Here is a 22628-nt window from a genome sequence, read left to right on the forward strand (position 1 = left end):
AATAGATCACAACATGTCCAACGACGTTTTCCAAGCAGAACTAGTCTCAGCCTCATCTTCATCACCTGAACGCATAATCATTAACAGCTTAATACATCATCACTTAATTTCTCATCATGACTCAAACCGTCAACCTGTGATCACTTCGCTTCTCCTGGTATCGTAAATTCTTAAACCCACTTCTTGAAACGCATCCACCCGAACAATTCACTTCACCTAACAAACCGAACAACAAACATCGTGGCGCGTTCCCCAAGCTGCATCGCAACACAGTACTGGTCCTACCGACAATGTATTGGTGCTGTTAAAAAAAATGACCGTTACTCACCACGCGCTGCTACACGCGATCAACCGCCCAAAACCGAGTGTAACGAATGACCAGAGCTGGCCGGCCGCCACCACCCTTTCAGAACATGTAGTCGCCAACAGCGGAGACGACGCACCGCGAAGCTTGTGTTGCGCACATATGGGTGGATAAACATCAAAGTATGGAAGGCCGAATGACCGAATATCATCGTCGCGTCGCGTAGTCGTGGTCAACATATTGTCGGCGTAACAGCATCTGGCAGTTGTTGGTTGAAAATTGTTGCGGTTTCATCACGCGGCAGGGATCATAAAAAACAGGGATCTCTGCGCTGTGACGGAAACTGTATGCGGTGAACAAGTCGGTGTTGTTTCATGTACAACGGTTGCGCGGGATTGCTGTGGATCATTTGAAGTTTTGTTTAATGTCATTTATTGAGCTACACTGTTAGAATTGAAGTGCAACTTCTGTCGCATATCAAACAATGATATAAAGAGTTGTAACGTAAAACTTTTGTCTTCAGTTGGTAAAAATCGGTACAGACCGTATCGTTCTCAAACAGGAAGAACGTTCACAGTTATATTCTACAAGTTTGAATTTGTTCTTTTAACAAGTGAAAGAAAATACATACTGGTAAAACTTGTAATGAGAAGGCCCAGAATGTTGCTAATTGACAAATTGAGAGAAGAAATTTGTGATAGTAATCGTGTTCTGGTGGGATTTGAACCCACGACTCCGTATTCGCTAGACCGCCGCTTTAACAAACTAAGCCACGCCACCCAACAAGTAACGATTCTGCGGAATAGAGAGCCTAACTGACTCCAAAGAAACACCGTGAACACTCCTTTTCCACAAACCCATCTCTCTTTCGGAAAGAAAAGAATAAAAAATGTCGTTGTTTAGGAAAGCTATGTCTGCAGTATAACTTGTTCCGTGAAACAAACGCCGGATCACTACGTGGTCTTCGAAAGAGTTTTTCGGCAGTTGGGCCTAGTATTGCTAGTATGTTTAAATGATTGATTACATGATTAGGAAACAATTTAAGCATCTCAGTAGAAAATACAAAAAGTATGCTTTGCGATATATAAAATTGCAAACAGATAGTACCGATCGCACATTTGGATTTTCGGGGCTTCAGGAGTTTTCGACGTTTCAAAATGTTTTGGGGTTTCATAGAGGGTTCCCGGGAAATTTTGAGGGTTCCACAGGCTTTCAGTTAGACTTCTAAGGGTATCAGGGACAACCAGAGGCGTTGCAAAGCATTTCAAAACGTTTCAAAGAGGTTCCTGGGACTGGGATTTAGGGCGCTCATCATTAGGGTTTTCAAATGAACTCCAAGGGAGATTTAAAAGGAATTTGAAAGAGGTTGCTGAGACATTTCAAAGCGTGTCAAGGTGTTTTCAAGTGTTTCAGAGGCTTGCCGACAGGTTCTAGGAGGTTCACAAAATTTCGGATGAGTTTCAGAGGCTTAAGAGGCGTTTCAGAGCGTTTCAGGAGGTTATGGGGCTTCATAAGCATTTAGATGAGCTCCAAAGGGGATTTCAGGAAGGATTCAGAGCAGTTCCCAGCAGTTTTAGGAGACGTCCAGGCTTTAAGCCAAGATTCAGGGGAATGTCAAGGAGTTGCAGTGCGTTTTAAGAGGTTACAGAGAGATTGCAAGCTTTCAGCTGAGCTTCCAAGGAGCTTAAAGAGGCGTTTCAAGGCGGTCCATAGACTCTCAGATAAGCTTCATGGAGTATCAGGAGGTTGCAGAATGTAGAGCCGTTTCAAGGCATTTCAAGGATCATAAAGAGGTTTACGGAGGACTTCGTAAGCTTTCAGCGAGTTTAACATGCTTTAGGGGGCATCACAGTATTTCTTTTGAGCTTTTGGGGAGCTTCAGGGAGGTTGCAGAGCGTTTCAGAAGGATTTCAGACTTTTGGTTGAGGGACTTTACAGGCGTTTGAAGGCTTTGTCGGGGGTTTCAGAAGGGTTCCCGGGAGTTTTAGGGGACATTCAAAGGTGTTTCAGTATAGAGCTTGTTGGCGCGCGAACAACGGATGGTAACCCTATCAATAATTTATTGCGAATAAAAGGTGTTCATAGATACGGCAGCGAATGCTTTAGAATTAGTTTGACAGAGAGTGCAATAGAATCGAAGTTGTAGAGGGTTTGAAACCTAGCGGAGTAAGAACACTAAGATTTGTAAGTGCATTTATATTATAGTTTAAGGAAAGAATTAATATGAAATAAAATTGGTTTTAGTTTGAGCTGATCAACAACCAAACAACGGCTTTAGATCTGCTACGATAAATTAGTGTTGTGATTGAATCACTCTTCCCGCTTCAACAGAGCTCTTGGGATAACTAGTTACCGTTGTAGATCCGACTACTTATGTTCAAGGAAGTTCTTTGAGATCCTTAATCATACATTGAACTCGTCACTTGAGAGCCCATAGTTGCATGAGGCTGTTTAAGCATGAAATCCATTTATAATATTGGAGTGTAGAATTAGCATCTAAGTTAAAATACACAAAAATAAAAACTAAAAAAAATAAAAAATTATAATATTCCATGGCCTATAATCCAGGGATATCTAGGGTACTCAGCTAGGTAAAACATGAAACATTTCCAGTCCAAAAACATTTTTTTTTTCGAATGAGTGTAATTAGTTTCGTACCTTTTAATTCCGCCATATTTTGCTTATCCTTTGACAGATACGCGTATTTCCACTACCACTTGTAATCTTCTTCAGTGTCAGTCGCTACAAGAAAAAAAATCCCATTTTAAACTCGATAGTTTTCAATTTGAATGAAAAATTTGGTCATGCCAGTGGCGTCTCATAACCTCACTTTTTACCTGATCAACGCACCTAAAACTCGCAATTTTAAAGAATGTACGACTAAAATCAAAATGAAAATGGGTGAAAACAACTAATCATGTCATTTTCTACTGATTGCAAATTAATTTGTTCATGAAATTCAAGAATTTATAGTTGTTGAACAGGTAGATTTGAGGTTAGGGAATCGCCATTGGGTCATGCGTAGGATTTCATGAATTATTTACTTCTACATCAACACATACGTAACCTAATTTAGTTCTTCAAAAAACTATAACTCGAAAACGGTTTGTTGGATTGAAATGATGTCTTCGAAGATTTCTAGAAAAAAAAAAATATATACTGAGAATAATATTCATCGCTGATCTACGTTAGATATCATATAATTCTAATTTTTCAAAAACGTTATCCTTCGATTGTTTTTATTATTTTTCTGTAGAATGCTGACTTCCAGCCTCAAAATTTGTCAAGCAGCTCAAGATGGTCAAATGCTTTTTACTATTTTTCCTCGAATTGTTATTTTCAAACAAGCAAAAGGAATATTAGTTCTCTGGACTGGTGGTGTAGCAATTTTAAGATTTCGAAATACTATCCATGATTCTTCCTTGAATTTCTTCCTCCTTGGATTTCTAACGCAATTCGTTCTTTAAATACTTTCGCAGTTTTACACAGGAACTTCCAGAATTCTTCTTTGAATAGTTAGAGGGTTTTTATTTTGAAGGTCTGTCAGAGTTCTTCTCTGGTATTCTCCAGTTCTCCAGTATCCATTCAGAGGATTTTTTACTTTATATGCTCCCATAAACAGTTCTTTCTGAGAGTTTTTCGGTATTTCGGGATTTCTGAAAGTTGTTCCTGGGATTTCTGCCAGATTTCCACCTAGATTTCTGCAGTTTTTTTTTACAAGAGGTCACTGCTATAGTACCCTCCTCCAGAGGTTTTTCCGATATGCTTTCAAAGTTTCTCGCTGAGGAATCCGGAATTCCTTCCAAAATTTATCCAAAGTTTTTTTTCAGGAATTTTGTTTAGTAGTTAGTAGATTTTTGCAGAAATTCATCCAGAGAGTTTTCCGATTTTTCGCGCGGAATTTCACCCGTAGTCTTCCCAGAATTTCCCATAGAAGATATCAGAGTTCCTCCTTTCCTATTTTTTCTCGTGGGATTACTTCCAAAACATTTTTACGATATATACCAGATTTTTTCAGGATTTCTTCGGAAGTTCTAATAAGTCTTTGCGGGGTTTTTCGGCAGATGAAAGGTGGAAGGATTCTTTCCGACATTTCTCCGGGAATTTCAGGAGACATAACAAGAAAAAATCCCTGCAAGAACTCCGGAAGAAACTAGTAAAAAATCTCAAAAGGAGCATCCCCAATCTCGAAACAATTTTTGGTATGGATTGCGGTAAGAGCTTTGGGAACTATCCCTATCTCAGATGTACCACTGCAAAAAAATCCGGTAAAGAACTACTAGGAAAAGCTTGGAAAAGCTCTGAAAGAAATCACGGAAAGAACTGCATGAGATATATCAGCAATAGCTTCTACAGAAACCGCAGAAGGCACTCCGAAACAAAAACAGGATAGGGCGATCCAGAAAAACTTCGAGAGACTTTCCAGGACCAACACCGGAAGGAATCTTCTGAGAGAAGTCTCAGGAGAAACACTAAGAGAAATCTCTGATTAAACGTCAAAAGAAATCCCACGAGAACCTTAGGAGACATCCCCGCTTAAACTCCTGTAAAAATCCAGGGAAACTTTTCTAGAAGAAAGCTCAAGGAAATTTCTTGAATGAATTACAGGAGAAACTTCGACAGAAATCCAGGGAGGGACTCGTACATATAATTTGTGAAAAACACCTGAAGAAATTCCTGGAAGAGCCTTCGCAGAAATCTCAGGAATAACTCCTGTAGCAGCTCTGGGAAAAATCCCAGGAAGATGATTATTATTAGCTTCACTAGGGGGATTTTCAGCCCGATGCTAGTTCATCTCCACAGGAAGATCTCCTGGGGAAGTTTCAAAAGGAACACCGAAAGGAGTCGCGGAAAGATTTACAAAACTGCAGATAACTTTTGTTAGAAAAAAAATCATCTCTTTTTTTTATATGTTTTGCACATATGTCTCAGCTTCAATTGATGGAATGGCGAGGACTTTCAGAAAATCGCCACCTAAAACATATTTGAAGACAAGGTGTAAATAGTGGGCCGGTCTCAGCGAGAGTTACTCATGATAAGGAAGCATAAAAAACTATTTCATAATACCATTTGATTATGATACGATACCTATAAACTCATTATCTGACATGTTTACTACATGTGGAGCGGACCCGGTGGGATGGTTAGAACACTTGACTATCACGCCGAGGACCTGGGATAGAATCCCACTCCCGACAAACTCACACAATGTGAGTTTTCTTCCTTCGGAAGGGAAGTAAAGCGTGGGTCCGGAGACGAACTAGCCTAGGGCTAAAAATCTCGTTAATACAGATAAAAAAAATGTTTACTACATATTCAGGAAATTCATTACAAACCGAAAAGCAAACTTTGAATAAGTGGGTAAATTGTTATGTTAAGGAACAAAAAACAGCATAGTAACAATACATATAAAAGCTTAGCACTCGTCTAATCACACCTGCTCCTCCATGTTTCGCCAGAACAAGTACCGGTTCGACTAAAACTGGAACCCGCTCGCAAAGAGCCGGCATTGAATGAATTGCAATCGAACCACATTCCCACCTAATGACAAACACATACACTATCATCATCGACGTCGTCATCACGCGCCACCATACTCGTTTCCATTCAAAACTGGATGAGACATTCTACCGCAAAAATAATGTTGCATCAGTCCGATTGAGGCTGCCCTGCTGTTGCATCCTACTGCAGCCATCTAGATATAGATGTACCTTAGATGTACCAAGTACGTGCATCTCAATCGTTCTTCGCTGGTAATGATCTGCGAAGGCGAACGAACACGGTACACAGTTATTTATTGGTAACCATATTCCTCTTGATCTGGGTCTCAAGTGCAAGAGAAAAACGTCGTCGACGACGATGACAATGATGGTTTGTATATTGGGACGCCAGGATTTACTACTACGTTAACTGAGGTTAACTCGAATCAAATGAATGCTTTCGGTTGTGCTGCGGTCCTCGATGGTTGCCTCGAACGATCCCAATCGTTAAAATGTTTACGTTCGTCGACTGTGATTTGACACAATCAATATGAGTTATTGACTGGCAGCAAAACGAAATTGTTCGAATCACGTCTGAGGTTACTCCCAGACCAAAACAAACAAAAAAACAGTACATCTTACTGTATGAATTTACGATTCACATTTATTTCCTAGAATTGCATTTCCGCTCTAACAAATGGCGTCTACGTGCCTGCTGCTTGGTTCAATGGATCCATACTTGGGGAGCTAATAACTCAATAGTCATGCTACAGAAGACTAACATGGTCTCTACTGCTATTACTCTTGCTCTCGCTCTCAAAGCTCGATTAATTCCAATGAGCAATCAACTCTTTACAACACTCATACCATCCAGCCAGGCAGTATATGAACCTCGACGGATGACTAATGCTTCGAAGCAGGTTGAAATCACTCCTGGAAGTGCAGTTAGACTGTTGCTACTTTTCTCGATGGAGAGCGAGACGAGGTGCACAGTAGTGGTGATCAAGGCCAAAAAATGTGAAGAAAAAAGTACTTGAATGCCACAACTTTGAATGACTGCTTTATTATTGAAAAAGCTTAAGTTTTATGTCCCTTGAAAAAGACCCGAATTAGAGTCGAAACGTCGGGAGAAGTCTAAATGGCTGTTTTAGATCTACGAACGTAACCGGTAACTTATATGTAGTTTTAAAGCGGCATAAGTCCAACAAGGTTTACAAAACCAAATGAGCTGGGAGCGAACCTGGAATGATGGTCAGAACACTTGACTATCACGCCGAGGACCTGGGATCAAATCCCCCTTCCGACAAACTTACTAAATGTGAGTTCTTCCTTCTGAAGGGAAGTAAAGCGTGGGTCCCGAGATGAACTAGTCTAGAACTAAAAATCTCGATAATACAGATAAAAAAAACCAAATGAGCTGAAATCGTTAATTTGCCGGATATTCTGCGTATGATATATTATCAAACTTTTAAAGCGAATATATCTCAAAAGGCATTAGCTGATAATCTCCAGTAATTATGTCGCTGGTCGTTCTATTACATAGTCCAAACATTCTTGAAGGCCGGAGCATAGGCCGCTTGCTTATAGTTTCTGATCTAGAAGACCAACCGTTATACCACTGTGCAGCTCCATGCTTTTTGCCTTTCCATACAGAGAGATAAATTAAACACACAAAGTGCTGCTTGTCACTCCCTTTTATCCAACCTCATTCGGTCCTTCCAAGTCGAGCTCAACCACCCGCACAATTTATCACCCCTCGTTAGAATAAAGATGTCATGCACACCCACCTCCCTCGACCTGTGCCGTTTCTCCCTCATTCCAGGTCATAACCTTCCCAAGTTTCACGTCATCTAACAATATATTCATGGCCGGGTATTTTCTGCTGATCCAGGCGCATTTTCCCCACTCCAACAATGGCCAACTCTCGGAAAAGACAAAACGTGACCGGTCCACGTTTACCCCTATCTTTGACGATTCCATTCTGGAAGAAGAACAATCCAGCTTTCGATGTTGCCAGAAAAGGTCTCATCAATTGTATGGAATGTTACCGCTACATCAGCCGCATTGCGAGACGCCCTTGACCAGCATTTGACTCACATCGCGGCGCGGCGATGACAGCATCATCGTTGACCGGTGCCCGTTGGGGTTCTATTAATATCTACGTGTGTTTTCTCTGCGAGTACATGTTATGCGTCCAAATGTCTCATCACGAAAACAACGCGCCCCGAAACAGGGTCAGATCAGAAGTTTGATGTTTTTTCCGCAAACTCAAGTTCAACCGAGTTTCGGACATTTTTCTTGGATCCAGATTGTATTTCAGAAAGGGGTGCGACGTTAACTTTGGGAGGGAGATCAATCGAAGAAATCCTCAATGAAGAAGAATTCACGCCTTGTAGGTAGATGATGAAATCATCACCATCGTCTTGCTGATCGGATAATACACAGACATTCAGATGTTGATCTGTCGCCGTGTTAAGTCAGAGTGCGACCATGTCGCTGTCATGGTTTATTTTCAAACCATGAAGTGATTGCGATTCCAAACTGCCTTCCACAGGATGTTGTCTAATGCTTATAGACTAGAGATGTATGCAGAATCAACTCCGCTACCCGACGGACTGTGATGCGTTGCGTTGCTGATGATGGTGCGGTGCTGCGCTGAAGTGATGACGGAGGCCATTAGTTTCCGTTTAGGAGATTTTCACTTTCGATCGTTCGGTCGGGTCGGGCCTAATCGGTGCGTAATGACTTCACGTGTGAATGATTTATGGGAAGATGGGGCAACGACAGGAAACACCTTGAAGCCCCCGGCCAGAAGCAGTCGACGATGTTTATGCTATTATTGCGAACGGAACATCACAACAGCTTTTTTCATGATTGGCTAAAATTGTTCGCACCCGGCGATAAACTAGCTAATGAGCTGGGCCTGAATTTGCAATCAAATGCTTTGTGCAACAAAACTGCTAGAGAAACTCCTGGAGACACTCCTAGAAAAAAAAAATCCTGATAAACTCCTAAAGGAATTTGAGGTGAAACTGAGAATTCTCCGTGGAACTTCTGGAGGATTCCTGGAGATGGAACTTCAGAGAAATTCTCTTTGGAACTCCTAGTGGAATTTACACAACAATGCCCGGTGAAACTCCCAGAGAATGGTACTTGTCCAGAATTTGTGGCAGAGTATACGTTTATTAGTTCTCTTTAAAACGGTATCAGTGGCGTCTCGTAACCTCACTTTTTACCTGTTCAACGACCATAAAACTTGCATTTTCGGAGAGTACATGATCCGGATCGAGTAGAAAATGGACGGAAACTACTATTCTCGACATTTTTTACAAATTTCAAACCAATTTGTTGAGAAATTCCAAGAATTTACATTCGTTGAACAGGTAGATTTGAGGTTAGGGAATCGCCACTGAACGGTATTCACCGATGAAGCATTCCTTTAGTACAGCCTTCTATATGCGTTGAACAGAATACGTGACATTCTTCTTCTTCTTCTTCTTGGCATAACGTCCTCACTGGAACAAAGCTTGCTTCTTAGCTGCTTCGAGTTCTTTCTGGATACGACTGAGATTATGTACTGATACAGTTTGGCTTCGCAGTCTTAAGGGGAATGGAAAACACTAGTTTTTGATCTTGGAAACGAGTAGAGATATCGCAAATCTAAGCACATTTTTGGCCCTTTAGGGTCCTAAAATCACCGGTTTAGCGTATTTTTTTGTCGAAAAATATTTCATGTTTTTTTGGTCCCATACAATTTTTGACAACTTTAGGCCCCTTGAGGGACCACTTAGCCTTGAGATACGGACTTCAAATTTTGACACGATCATTTCTTAGCTAAAACGATCATTTTCCACTAACGAACTTATAACATTTCCAATTTCTGCAAAATAAGGGACGGCCTACTGCAGGGGCTCTATCCAGCTGAATTTGGAAGTCAGAATCCATCATTTTTTATGGGAAATAATACATGTCTTTGCTGCCCTTTACAGGTTCATATGTACCAATTTGCTAGTACGTTATACTGAGAAAAACTAGGAAATTAGATGACACAAACTGTTGATTAATTGGCAAATTGAGAGATGAAATTGTGAAAATAATTGCGTTCTGGTGAGATTCGAACCCACGACTCCGTATTCGCTAGACCAGCGCTTTTACAACCGCGAGCGTGTTGAGAGCTTGGCATCTAAGCCGAAAGAGAGGTGGAATTGTGAAAATAGGAGTGTTCATGATGTGGGCTCGGAGTCAGTTTGGCTTTCTATTCCACAGAATCATTACCTGTTCTGTGGTTTAGTTGGTTAAAGCGCCGGTTAAGCGAATACGGAGTCGTGATTTCGAATCCCGCCAGAACGCATTTTTTCACAATTTCATCTCTCAATTTGCCAATCAATCAACATTCCGTGTTTTCTAATTTTCAAGTTTTTGTGTGTCGAATAACTTCTACAGGTTTTTCTGGTATTGCTCGCAGTCACTTACATCAATTAGATTAATATCAGAGTTCCTTCTGTATTTTACCCAAATAAATGGTGGATTTTCTCTCAGGGTATATTTTGAGAACTCAACAAAAGGTTCTCTCAGGATATCGTTTAAATGTTGTCGTACAACTTCTATTAGAGTTTTTCTCAGCATTCCTCTTGAATGATTTCCTTGATTCCTTCCGATGTTCATGTCGAGGTTTTTCCCGGAGAACTACAGAGGTTATCCTTGGAATATCTATTAGAGTTTCTTCCAAAGATTTCTTCAAAAGCTTTTGAATTTTATGCAGTAGTTCGATTTGAAATTCCTATCAGAAGTATTTTCCTGTATTACTCCCGGAATCACTTACTGGATTGCTTCCGAAGTTTTTTCTGGGATTTCTACAGAAGTTTCTATCGAGACATTTCTCGAACGTTGTCGTAGATATATCTTGAAGTTCCTTTCAAAGTTTTTCCCCGGCCAACTTCTCTTACAATATTCCTTCCAGCGATGCTCCCGGTATGTCTCTCAGCGTTTTTCAGAATTTATTTGGACTTTCTCTCAAGATATTCTCCGTGGTTTCTTCCGAAGTTCCTTTTGAGCTTCATGTATGAGCTACTGCTGGTATTTCTTATGGAGTTCATCCGCGATTTCATTCAGAGATTTTCCAGAATTGTCGATATATTTTTTTTCCAGGATTTATTGCAATGATCGTCCTGAGATTTCAGGTGCCAGCCATAAACTTAGTAGAGCGTAGACTTGGACTAGACGCTCCCTCTCCACCTTAAGCGTCTACGTATTTTATGGAGTCTCTCGAGATAACTCACAGAGCTCTTCAAAAAATCTATATCAGAAATTTTCCTGGAATTCTAAGTCTTCCTAATAGTGGCCCCTGGCGATCAATGCTTGATACGTGAAGCGTTTTTTTCCGCACGGAGCAAAATTTGCACCTCTATGACCAACCCTACAGTGGCCTACATTGGCTAACATGCTTCTAAAGCAGAGAGTGTAGAGATGATTGTGTGGCTCTCTGAATTTCTCTCTTCGTCGGTATATACGGCAATGAATGTACTTGGTATTCATCCCATTATTACACTCCAGATGACATAAACTTAAACTAAATCGATTTGAATAGTCACGCCCAACATTCCTTAACCAACGACATGACTGTTTTTATAAGTTTTGAGCAATTAATAAATCCGCCGCAAAAGATAACGAATGGTCTGCGGTCAGTTTGCTTCACAAGCCAACCAATCGATGAGGAACAGCAGTTGCAGTTGGTTCGGTTTCTCTTTGTTCCTTTTGCATGTTTGTTTGTAGTGGTGGTTGGCGCTGATAACTGAGAGTTTTGTTTATTATCACTCGGATTCAAGCACTGCCGGAGTTCTTTCAGACATTTTGCTGGAGTTTCTGACGGAATTCATGGGAGGAAATATTATAAAAATTATAAGGAATCTCTGAAAACCTTAACTGGAAACCCCGGGATGAGTAGCGGATTCAGTTTGGCCTTCTATTGCGCAGAATCGTTACATGTTCTATGGCTTAGTTGGGTAAAGCGCCGGTCTAGCGAATATAGAATTTTGGATTCGAATTCCACCAGAACGTGATTTTTGCTGGTTTGTTTTCCACCAGATTTTTTTTATCACAAATTTCATCTCTCATTTTGTCATTTACCAACATTCTAATTACAAGTTTTTCCAGAATGTTTCAGACATACCAGCAAATCTAGTGAATGCCAGTAAAGGGCAATATATATCATTGTAGTCTGGAAGCATATCGGGAAAAAAACTGCAAGAAAACCTGAGCGATTTTCCTGCAGAGACCCCGTGAAAAATTTCTGCAGAAATCCTGGGAGAAACATCTAAAAAAATATCGGAATGAACTCTGGGCGCAAATTAACAAAAACAAAAACCTATGGATGGTATCTTGGGTAAACTCCTGAAGAAATCGAGCGATACCCGAGGAAAAAAACTAAGCTTCCGAAAGAAATTGCGGGAAGAATTCTACGAGAAACCGCGAAACAATATAAAGAAGTGATTGCGGTAGAAATACAAGGAGTAATTCAGGAAAGAATTGACATAAGAATCACTGTAACAATTTCAAAAAAAATCCTCAGAGAAATCTAGGAACGAAATCTAGACAGATGTCCAAGAAAATTCTTAAACGAATCACTGAAAGAATTGCCAACCCTGAAAGAGTTTTTGGAATCACAGGTTTTCTCCAGAGTTTATCGTAGGATTTTCTTCGTTACCCCACCAATAGAAACCCTTGGTACTAACTAACTACCCAAAACTTGTAGTAAATACTACTTTTATTCATACCGAATGTTTTTTTTAATACCTTTGTTGAAAAGTAGTAGTGTAGTAAAGTCGTTTTTATTTATATGAAAATTTTCCACAAGCACTACCAAAAATCTAGTAGGGAATCGCGCCACTTGGGCGGTGGCTTCTATTTTCGTCTGTTCTCCGCTATAACTCAGTCAAATTGACCAATTGACACAATTTTTGGAATGCGGTGAGATAGGTATAGTATCTACCCGTGTACAACATTTCAAGTCTATTGGTTCAAAATTGACTGAGTTATAGTGGGAAACAGACGAATATAGAAGCCACCGCCCAAGTGGCGCGATACCCTAAGTTCAATCCCTCATAATGGAATACAGTTACATCGAAGCGGCCTACGGACAAGTGATAGCGTATTGTTGTGAAAAAACGGATCCGATCAGGGTGGCGCTTCGAATCCAATTTGCCTTTCTATTTCGCAGAATCGTAGCTTGTTCTGCGGCTTAATTGGTTAAAGCTCGCGTCGGACTAGCGATACCGAGTCGTGGGTTCAAATCCAACCAAAACAAGTGATATTTTTTTACAGAAGTGTTTCTCTTGATATGTCAATTAAACACCCGTTTGCATTCAAATGCTTCAAGTTTTTACGTCTCTTTCAAACATTCTGACCGACTTTTATAGCCGGAAAAGGGCAATAAATTAATTGTTCTCCAGAACTCCTTGAATCATATCTAGCGTATTGCACGCGACTACCGAGGAGATTTTCAACGAAACTTTATGAACATTTTTGCAGAAAACTATATTTTTACTACAAAAGATCCTTTAGCTAATTTCTAGCAAACCCAGGGGCTTTTCTAGGAAGGAACCCAAAGGATTTCTAAGAGAGTGGTTTTTTTTTATGAAATCCGTGACAGGAACAGATCTTTAGATAATTGACTAAATACTTAACGTACATCGGTAGCCGCCTGGAGAGAACAAGATGCCGCCTAGGCCTTTTGAGAATTCTTGATGTATTGCTTTCAGCTGCATTGTACGGTATACCTTAAAACATACACTACCCGTCATAAGTACGGACTCACAAAAAGTATTGCAACAATATTGCATCACCCTGACTCACCTCAGTATCTCCAAAACCTGAGGACTTACAAAGATGCTATCTTCAGGTAAGTTATTCAGAAGCCCAAGAGCAACAACTTTTCTGAAGGCGGCATTTTTGTAGGTGTTCTGGTTTTAGAGATATCGAGGTGAGTCAGGGTGATGCAATATTGTTGCAATACTTTTTGTGAGTCCATACTTATGACGGGTAGTGTATATTTAGTAGATCTTCTGCAGAAAGCCTTCAACAATGTGAGTTTGTAGGGATTTCTGAAAATACACCCATTTCCAGCGCTATTGGAGATCAGAAAATAGCATTCGAAGAAAGCTCACGAGATAGGAGACTAACACTTTTGTGTTTGCGAAGAACTCGTCTCTGAAAGCTAGAGTGTAATTAATTCTCACGTGATCCAGTTAATTTGTTCGATTCTTGCAGGATGAGGATATTTTTGACAAACTGCTACTGAAAGACAATAAGAATAAACACACTAACTAACCCATGCTTGGATTGATTAAGCATTTGTTATGAAAGCTATCATAAAAGCAGAGTAAAATTATTCAGGTTCTATGACAGTTTTCAAAACCACCTTAAAACTTATAGGACTTTAAATTGTTGCTTGGTTACTCAATAAAATGGTGGAACTTACTAATCTAATCTAATCTATAGTGCTTGTACAGCCAGTATTGAAAATCATCCTGGAAATATCAAAATTTACTCAATAAAATGGTGGAACTTACGATATGAAAGTCATATAACGAAAATAGTGGATTGCGAACCGACAAATATTCTGTTCGATTTTGGTTCAATGGATTTATGACGGTTTTAAGCGATTTGGATAGATGACCTGATCAGGTGCGACCAAATTTGTTGAGCGCATCGATTTGCTGAAACATCCAATGGAAACTCGGCAAGTTTCTAATGCGAAACCCCTGGAAAAGAGACTTCTGTGTTACCTTCCTTTTGAAGAAACCCATTCTTATACAAATTCTGCTACCTATTCCAGCATACGACCATTTCCTCGGCTCAATTTCAATCCAATTTGGATCCTCGGAAAACAACTCAAACAGAACTCGCACCCACTTACTTTTACAACTTGGTCCCGAACCAAGGTTTCACCCATCCACTCTACCAGTCCGGAAGAGTGAAAAACGCTGTCATAACTGAGTAAGGAATGAATTATTCACTTCCCGGTTCCGTCTGTCGGTCCGTCCGTCCGTCCGGATCGGGAGTAGAAGTTGCACGTTCTCACTTTCAATTGCTTCCGAGTTTTCTACTCCTCAAGCAACCAGCATTCTTCATTGTTGGCACAGTTTTGGGTACAACGACTCCGTATTGTCCCGGTTAAGGGCATCACTATCGGGTGTTGCTATTTGTAGAATGGTTGTTGATTCTGAACTCAAAACAACAAACTGATACGATTATTTTCTAATGTGCAATTACATTCGAGTAGTAACAGTTGGAGTATGAAAAGAGACAAGAATCACTACCAATTCATCGAATTAAACAACTACCGGTAGTGATGCTCTAAGTCTTTAAAACATCTCCCAAAAAGAGGCAACCTGCAGAGCGAACGGCGCACTTCAACCGCACCGCACCTTGCCCCCTCGGGCCAAATCGCGGAGTTGGTTTAGTAGATTTAATGAATATTCCATTACCGCCTCCACCACCTCCACCGCCACAGCCCGAGTCAGGCAACAACGGGGGAGTTATGGAAAATCCATTTTCCACCCTGCCTGCCCGATGCAACAAATCCTGACAGACTGCCGCAGCGTAGTCTACCGTCTTCCCGACGAGGACGCAGAGTACACAAACGACGCAAAAAAGGCAACCGTCTGGGATCCAACCAAACAACCCAGCCCGGCCGTCAGTCAATGAAGCTAATATCAAATTCGCCGCGGCAAGGCAGGTCCTTTCGGCTTTCTTCCGGTTTCCTCTACAGTTTTTCTTTTTTTTTTCGGGGAGTGTACCGAATGAAATTGCGCCCGCAGGGTATGCAATTGGGGAGACAGATGACGAATGTCTGGCAGGAAAAACAGAACGACTAAACCCGAAGTGAGTCATAATCCAGTCCTGCCGCCGAAAACGGCGAAAACGACACAAAAAACGGCGGTCGATAGAGAGGGATTTGTAGAAAATTACAGGGGATCAAATCCCGCCAGGCAAGGGATGGAATGCTGCTGCTGCAAGTGCGGGCAGGTGTGGCGCTAGTTGTCAATCAAATTTTCCGGGGCTGGTGAAAATGCTGGTTCATCAACGCTGGTAGTGGAGAGGTTGGAAGCTCGCGGGTTGAGTTGAGCTGCGGGTTGGTACGAATCGGTAGCATTTGATGAATTAAAAGATAATTGAGTAGAAGGGAGTTGCACTGTAATCTGGTTGGGTTGATTAGTAACCGGAGTTCTGATGTCGGTGTCCCCAGAGAATTTTGGTGACATCGATGATGGAGATCAGTATTAGAGAATGTATGAGGCCGTCATATACGAATTAGGTACCGCAGACAGATGAATACGTTTAGGTAGCTAATATGCTCTGTTGATACACACCACGTTTCACTGGAAAATTGAGATATTGATATCTGTTGATTTGGTCAGCCTATCTTGCTCGCTACCCTCCATGGTTCCCTAAACCAATCGAATTCCAACTTTGTAGACATTCTTGCAACATACCCTGCCCACCGTATCCTTCTGGATTTGAACCCACAGTCGTAACGAAACATCAGACTTCTAGATTTGGTTACATAAATGATGCTAAGGCCCTTTTCCATTCTAAAGAACACGACTGCCACTGATGACGGGCTTTCGTATTGCACGACTCACGTTATTGGCAGTCGTTGGCAAAAGTTCTGAGGTAGATAAAATACTTAATCACCTCGTCTACCATAACACTAGTTCTTTAACCTCCTTTGGCATTAGGGTAATTTTTTACTCAAACCATACACTACGTCAGCGAGCTGCTGCCGACGTGATGCAAAAGCAAGGTTAAATGAAATCTGTCCTGGTCTGTTCTACGTATCAGCAGGTACTTTGCTTTAGACACATTTTCCACCAGTCCGACTTTTGCTGCTCAGTCTGATGTACTGGTTCCCAATGTTCTGAAGTTAATGTTTATGGCATCCACAGAGCAGACAAATTGATGGATTTATTGAAAATCGTACCATGTTAAGGACTACTCGGATGATGAACGCCCAGTTATCGAGCAAGACTACTGAGAATGTCTGAGTGATATTCTTAACACGGTCCACATTTCTTGACTTTCGTGGACATAAAACAATCGCCGAACTTGTCAAACGATTAAGTTCTCAAAGGCAATTTTCTGAAAGTGCTCATTGAACCCATTGAATAAAAGAAACTTGTTATCTTATGATTAAATTTATGATTCTAGTACATACAATAGTGAAATTCGTTGGAGATTTACCAAGTTTACATCCGTACGTTCATATACATAACATGTTGAGTAATGTAATTACCGATCCGTCCTCATCCTCAGAGTTCTCATCAGAGCCGTCATCCTCGGATAAACAGCTTAGACAGCGTCACAAACGGCAGCTCGAAGGCGGAACTCCACAGCAAGGCCACAGTCGTCGTCAATCCGAAAGTACCCCATATCCGATAGAACAGTTCGATCATGCTGAAATAACTGGACGTCTTGGCTGAAGCAACCGAAGCCATCACCAGCAACGGTATGTGCAACAGATACATGGTGAACGACAACCGGGATAGCGGTTGCCACAAGGAGGCTCCAAGAAACTCATCCACCAACCAGCCTTTTCCGTTGACGCAGGCCAGGACAATCCACAGAACGCAGAAGGCGAACACCGATCGGGACAGAGACTCATAGAACGCGTCAAATACGAACGGGTAGTCCTCCACATTCTTAGACTGTATCTGGTAGTTGGAGAAGATGATCGTTCCAAGCAACGCAAAACACGAAATCCATCCAGCGGCCCAGTAGCGTCTTGGCAGAGTCACTCCAGTGTGTTTGGTCTTGTGGAGTAGATATCCGAAGACCAAACCCCACAACCAAACTGCCATCCGGGCGTGAGTTGCGTAGTACGTCAGAATGTATCTACGGGCATTCACGCCTGGTGCGATGAAGCCTAATCTAAACCGGTTTCGGTAAAATGTGGTCAAGACACACGCCATTGATGATACGGCAAAGCATACAACTACGATGAGAAATCGCTTTCCGTATCGCCACAACGGGTAGATCAGGGCAGGCGCGAATACGTACAGCTGCATATCCACGGAGAGATACCACGTCCACGGAAGACACTGTTGGATTAGACGTAGAATGGTTATTTAATAACAACAGTAGTAGCAATTAGTCTAACCATATTCCCTGGATCTACGTAGTTCTGAATTTGTAACAGGGCGGCCCACCAGTTATCCATGCATGGCTGTTTTATTTTATCGATGTTTTCTTTCCAGAATACGCCTTCATCTATGTAACCCGCGAAGGATACCACAAACAGGATCAGCGCTGCCAACGGAGCTGTAATCCGGATGTACCGATGCAGATAGAACTTCAACGCATTGAATCTCCCCGTTTTGTCCAGTTCCCGAAGCATACTCATTGCTACCAACAATCCACTCAATGCCAAGAACGTATCGACCGCCAGAGAACCGCTGAAGTGCAACACCGTAGACATGAATCCATTGGTATATTGCAGCCGTGACGGTTCGTTCTCCCAGGGAACGAACCGTAGAAATTCGTTAACGTGCAGTACTACGATCCAGATCATGGACAGCGATCGGATGCCGTGCGCACAATCGATCATATCGGACTTCTGTTTTGCGGCGTTGATTCGTGGGACTAACTGCAGGATGCTTCGAACGTTATTTGCCAACGAGAACGCGGTGTATAATGGCTTGGGATGACGATTCACTGCTTCCGTTGTAAGATCATACAGCGTAGCGCACACTACGGTGAGTCCTATAAGGATGGATGTAGAGCTGAAATGAGATTGTTAAGATGCATTCACAACGGTGTTCAAACCAATACGCACATAGCTGTAACCATCGCTCCGTCATATTGGATCGCTTCATCCCTGATGCAGTACGGTTGTTGCTCAGCCGCAGACTCCAGCTGGAAACCTTTGATCTCCAAGTAGTCTCCATACAGCTGTCGAACCAAATCCGAACTGCAAACTTGCGGGATACACAGTCCCATAGCCAGTGGTTGTATTCCTCTTGGCAACGCTCCGGAAAAGATGCAGTACTGCATACGGACTCTCTCGAAGCCTCGACATTGATTAACATTGTCGAACGTGTGTCTATTTCGGTATTGTAATCCAGTTGGAATGGTAGCCCACGAATCGAACCCTGTTGGGACGAAATCGTCGAATTAGACAATTGCGAATCATCATCCTAGAACTCTCACATTCCAGTCCGTGCTGTTGATGGCGAAGGTATGCATCGGCAAGTTGCTGCGTTAGTAGTAAACAACGGGAATCGGAGGTAATCTTCACAGTCTCATTGCCGATCGTCATAAGGTAATCCACGAAATGGCGATTCCACAGCAGCACCTCCTCAGTGCCGATTCTAATATTGCGAAGTTCGTTGCTCACATTATTGCTCGTGTGGATCCGGTACTGAGTGGAGATTTCATCAGGCAGTGAACTGTTACCAAGTAGCGTTAACGGAACAAGCCAGATTGCTGACATATTACAAACTCGAACGAAACAGACTCACACCTATCCTTGCGGAAAAACTAATGAACCTTGTTTTATCTGGATACCGCTATTTAAACTAACTCGAAACGCAAAACGCTCCTTCAAACTGGTTAAAATCCAGATCAGAATCAACGTAGATAAGAGCGAAGGATGAAATAAACCATGCGAAACGGATAATTTTAGAAACTATGAAAACTGTGGACAATATGTTGACATAACTAGTAAAGATAACAGCTTAGAGTTTCGCTATCTTTGAAGGAATATGAATTTCTATTACTTTGGAGGCGACTGATAAAGATAAGCAATTTTTATCATAATAGGGTAAACGCTCTTCAATACCTGTTGCTTCCATTTGAATTGATCTTAAAGATTAAATATTGAATCATTGCTTGTTTTGTTGTCCACATTTCCGTAGGATGATAATTAAATCAACCGGTGTTAACAAATTTGTTAACAAATAGGATGATACTGAGAACGCAAGACGTTGAATGCCACCCTCACCGTAGTTATGTAAGAAAACAAACATTATTCAAATGAGATCCTAGTAATCTGGCGTCATAAAATGAAGGCAGCGACTAGGCAAAACAAAAGCATTGCTATAAACAAACTGCCCTACGTGACGAGTTCTTGATGACCTTATATTTTTAAGGTTGCAGATGATAAACCGTGATGTCGATTACACTAGTTTACAGCATTTTTGAACTCGGTAAGCTGATGATCGTTTTTGGTGTAGAATCATGCCCTGAGTTCGAAAACGCGAAGGAAAAAAATTACAGTAGTTGAAATCGATTTTTGTTCTATTTTCAAGCAAAGTCGCTCACTTCACACACCTCATTCTCCGTAATCAATGCTCCGATTGATCTGATTTTTTTACTGTATCTCGCCTACATATGATATGTGAAAAAAAACGTTGAGAAAGAATTTTTAAATTGTATTTTTCTTATTGAAAAAAATACATTTCTTCATATATTTTTGGAAATTTTGCTAAAATTAAGGGAGATCGTTCCCAAAACTCGCCAATATCTTGAATTTTATCAATCTGACGCAAAACCTGCATTCAGATGATCGAATGGTATTATATTCAGCCTTTAATTTATGGAAAAAGATTTAAAATTGGTTGAAAAAAAAAGCAAGATATTTGAATTTTATTAAATTCCATATTTTAAAAAGTTGTAAAACTCGATATTGAGCTAAAACTCAAAAACTGTTCTACTTTAAATTTTTTGAAGCACGGTTTCGAAATCAGTGCTAAATTTTGCTTCAAAAATTTTGGTCGTTGACAGAAGTTCACTACTTTCGTTTTATTTTGTAAACTAGTGTTATCATTTCCGTTGATCATTATACGAAGCATGTATCATCTGACCTGAGGCGAAAGAACAGCATTCCGAATTCCGTATATATGGCGGAATCGGCGAGACGTAGACCGGAGATTGCTAGGATGCATCCGTTGTAGACAGGCTACGCTACAGAGTGTCCTTCAAATTGTAGCCGGGAGATAGAGGTGATCTCCAATCCGTACATCCCGCGTCGGCTGTCTACGAGGACTTTCGCCACTCGTAGCCGGAGGTCCCGGCTATTGGGATCGATGGAGATTTGATATGGTCCGGATTAGAGACCCTTGTCCGGCAGTTGACTTTCACCCGGCTAACATGTTCTTTGAATTTCCTGTTTCGGTCAATTTAGATTTCGTGAACCTTTACGGCTTTTTCGCTAGGACCCAGTCCAATGTTGCCGATGAAAATATGTACGTTTGGCGGTAGGAAATAAATTGAGATGAAGCGGTATTGCCGACCCAATCACGAAAAGTTCTGTGAGCAAGAAAGTTCCTGAAGAAGAAACCAACGCAGCTCCAACGTAGCTCATTAAAGGAATTAGTCGTTATTCTCAGGTCGTTATCTGGCCCTCTGGCATGAACATTGGTCTTCGGAATCGGAATGATTATGCATGCGTTCTACTCTTGCGGACTGGAGTTTTTCCGCTAGTTCTGGTTGATAAGGCCCAGGAGAGTAGCTTTAATAGACAAAGTAAGATACTGTGGCATAGGGTAGTTGATATCATCTGGGGTTACCGATTTGCCGCTGCTGCTCCTAGGGCGAAAGTGAGCTCTTCAACGGAGCATGAGCGGTAATATGGCTTGTAATTAGTGTTCGTAGAAATGACGAAGTCGTTTCCGGGCCTTGAACCGATCGTCGTAACGGTCGATGACCAGCACTTCAGCGAAATGTTGGCCAGTCAAGTAGATGACGCCGCGCCGAAGGGTTGCTTATAGTGGATCCGTTTGTGTTCAAGGATATCGTGGTTGTTTATCTTTTTCACTTGTGGCGTTGATTTGGATATGCTGGGCCCGGTAATTTGCCACAACTGATTCCCTGGTAGGGTAGTCAAACAAAAAAGTTTCCGTAGGTTTATAATCAGCCTAATCCTACAGACAATTGGGCTACCCGGATATTGAGGAAGCCAAGGCCAGATTTACGAGTCTAATTGGATACTTATAACTTTCGAAAAGGTCGGTGGCATTAGCCCAACGGAAGATCGCCGAATTGGAGTGACTGTCAGTTACGTCGATTGCAGAACTTTGGAGTACTGCTGAAGAGCTTTGGAGAGCCTTTTTTCAGGTTGACTTGGGTTAACACTCATGGGCTAGATCCCTGGTAGGGTAGTCCAACAAAAAACGTCAAAAGGTTCATAATCAGCCTAATCCTACAGACAATTGGACTACCCGGATATTGAGGAAGCCAAGGCTAGATCTACGAATCTAATTGGATACTTATAACTTCCGAAAAGGTCGGTGGCAGTAGCCCAACGGAAGGTCGCCGAATTGGAGTGACTATCAGTTACGTCGATTGCAGAACTTTTGAGTACTGCTGAAGAACTTTGGAGAGCCTTTTTTCAGGTTGACGTGGTCCAACACTCTTGCGCTAGATCTCGGAGATCCCGCCGAGTATCATTCTCAGCTCTGGTGCACTGCTGACGACGCTGGATATTTGGTTGTCAATACTTGGTAGAAGCTCGCCAGTGAGCTAGGCGTTGACGATTAAGATCTTCATGTAAACCCGTGCGATAGGAAGGTCACTATCCAGCAGGAGTTTGTCGAATGTAATAGCTTGGTGAACTTCGACGGCGATGGAGTGCCGTGAGGTTCTCCCGCATCAACCCTATTGAAGCGACCGATTAATGCTGCTGATATCGACTTCATTTATCTCCTGCAGCGCGACGGCTCATGGACTATGGTAGATTTTTGTTTGTGAATATTTCCAGATTGCTCAGTTGTTATAGTAATTCAGGTTTCACTGGAAGTGGAAGTGTTTCGAAAACCGTCCGGAGGAGGTGAAGACGACAGACTGTT

At 41.6% G+C, this 22628-nt stretch overlaps 1 protein-coding gene across 1 annotated transcript; it reads right to left on the bottom strand.

Moving 5' to 3' along the window:
* Window positions 1-256: 256 nt before the first annotated feature.
* On the bottom strand, window positions 257-20036 carry LOC109402059 (nose resistant to fluoxetine protein 6). Its single transcript, XM_019674660.3, has 4 exons — window positions 18991-20036; window positions 18617-18932; window positions 17942-18563; window positions 257-17882 (listed from the first exon to the last, which is right to left on the bottom strand). Exons 1-4 carry the CDS (start codon window positions 19271-19273, stop codon window positions 17115-17117), a joined length of 1989 nt encoding a protein of 662 aa, XP_019530205.2. The 5' UTR covers window positions 19274-20036; the 3' UTR covers window positions 257-17114.
* Between the last annotated feature and the right edge of the window lie 2592 nt (window positions 20037-22628).

The sequence above is a fragment of the Aedes albopictus genome, chromosome 1 (assembly GCF_035046485.1).
Source record: "Aedes albopictus strain Foshan chromosome 1, AalbF5, whole genome shotgun sequence".
Taxonomy (NCBI): domain Eukaryota; kingdom Metazoa; phylum Arthropoda; class Insecta; order Diptera; family Culicidae; genus Aedes; species Aedes albopictus.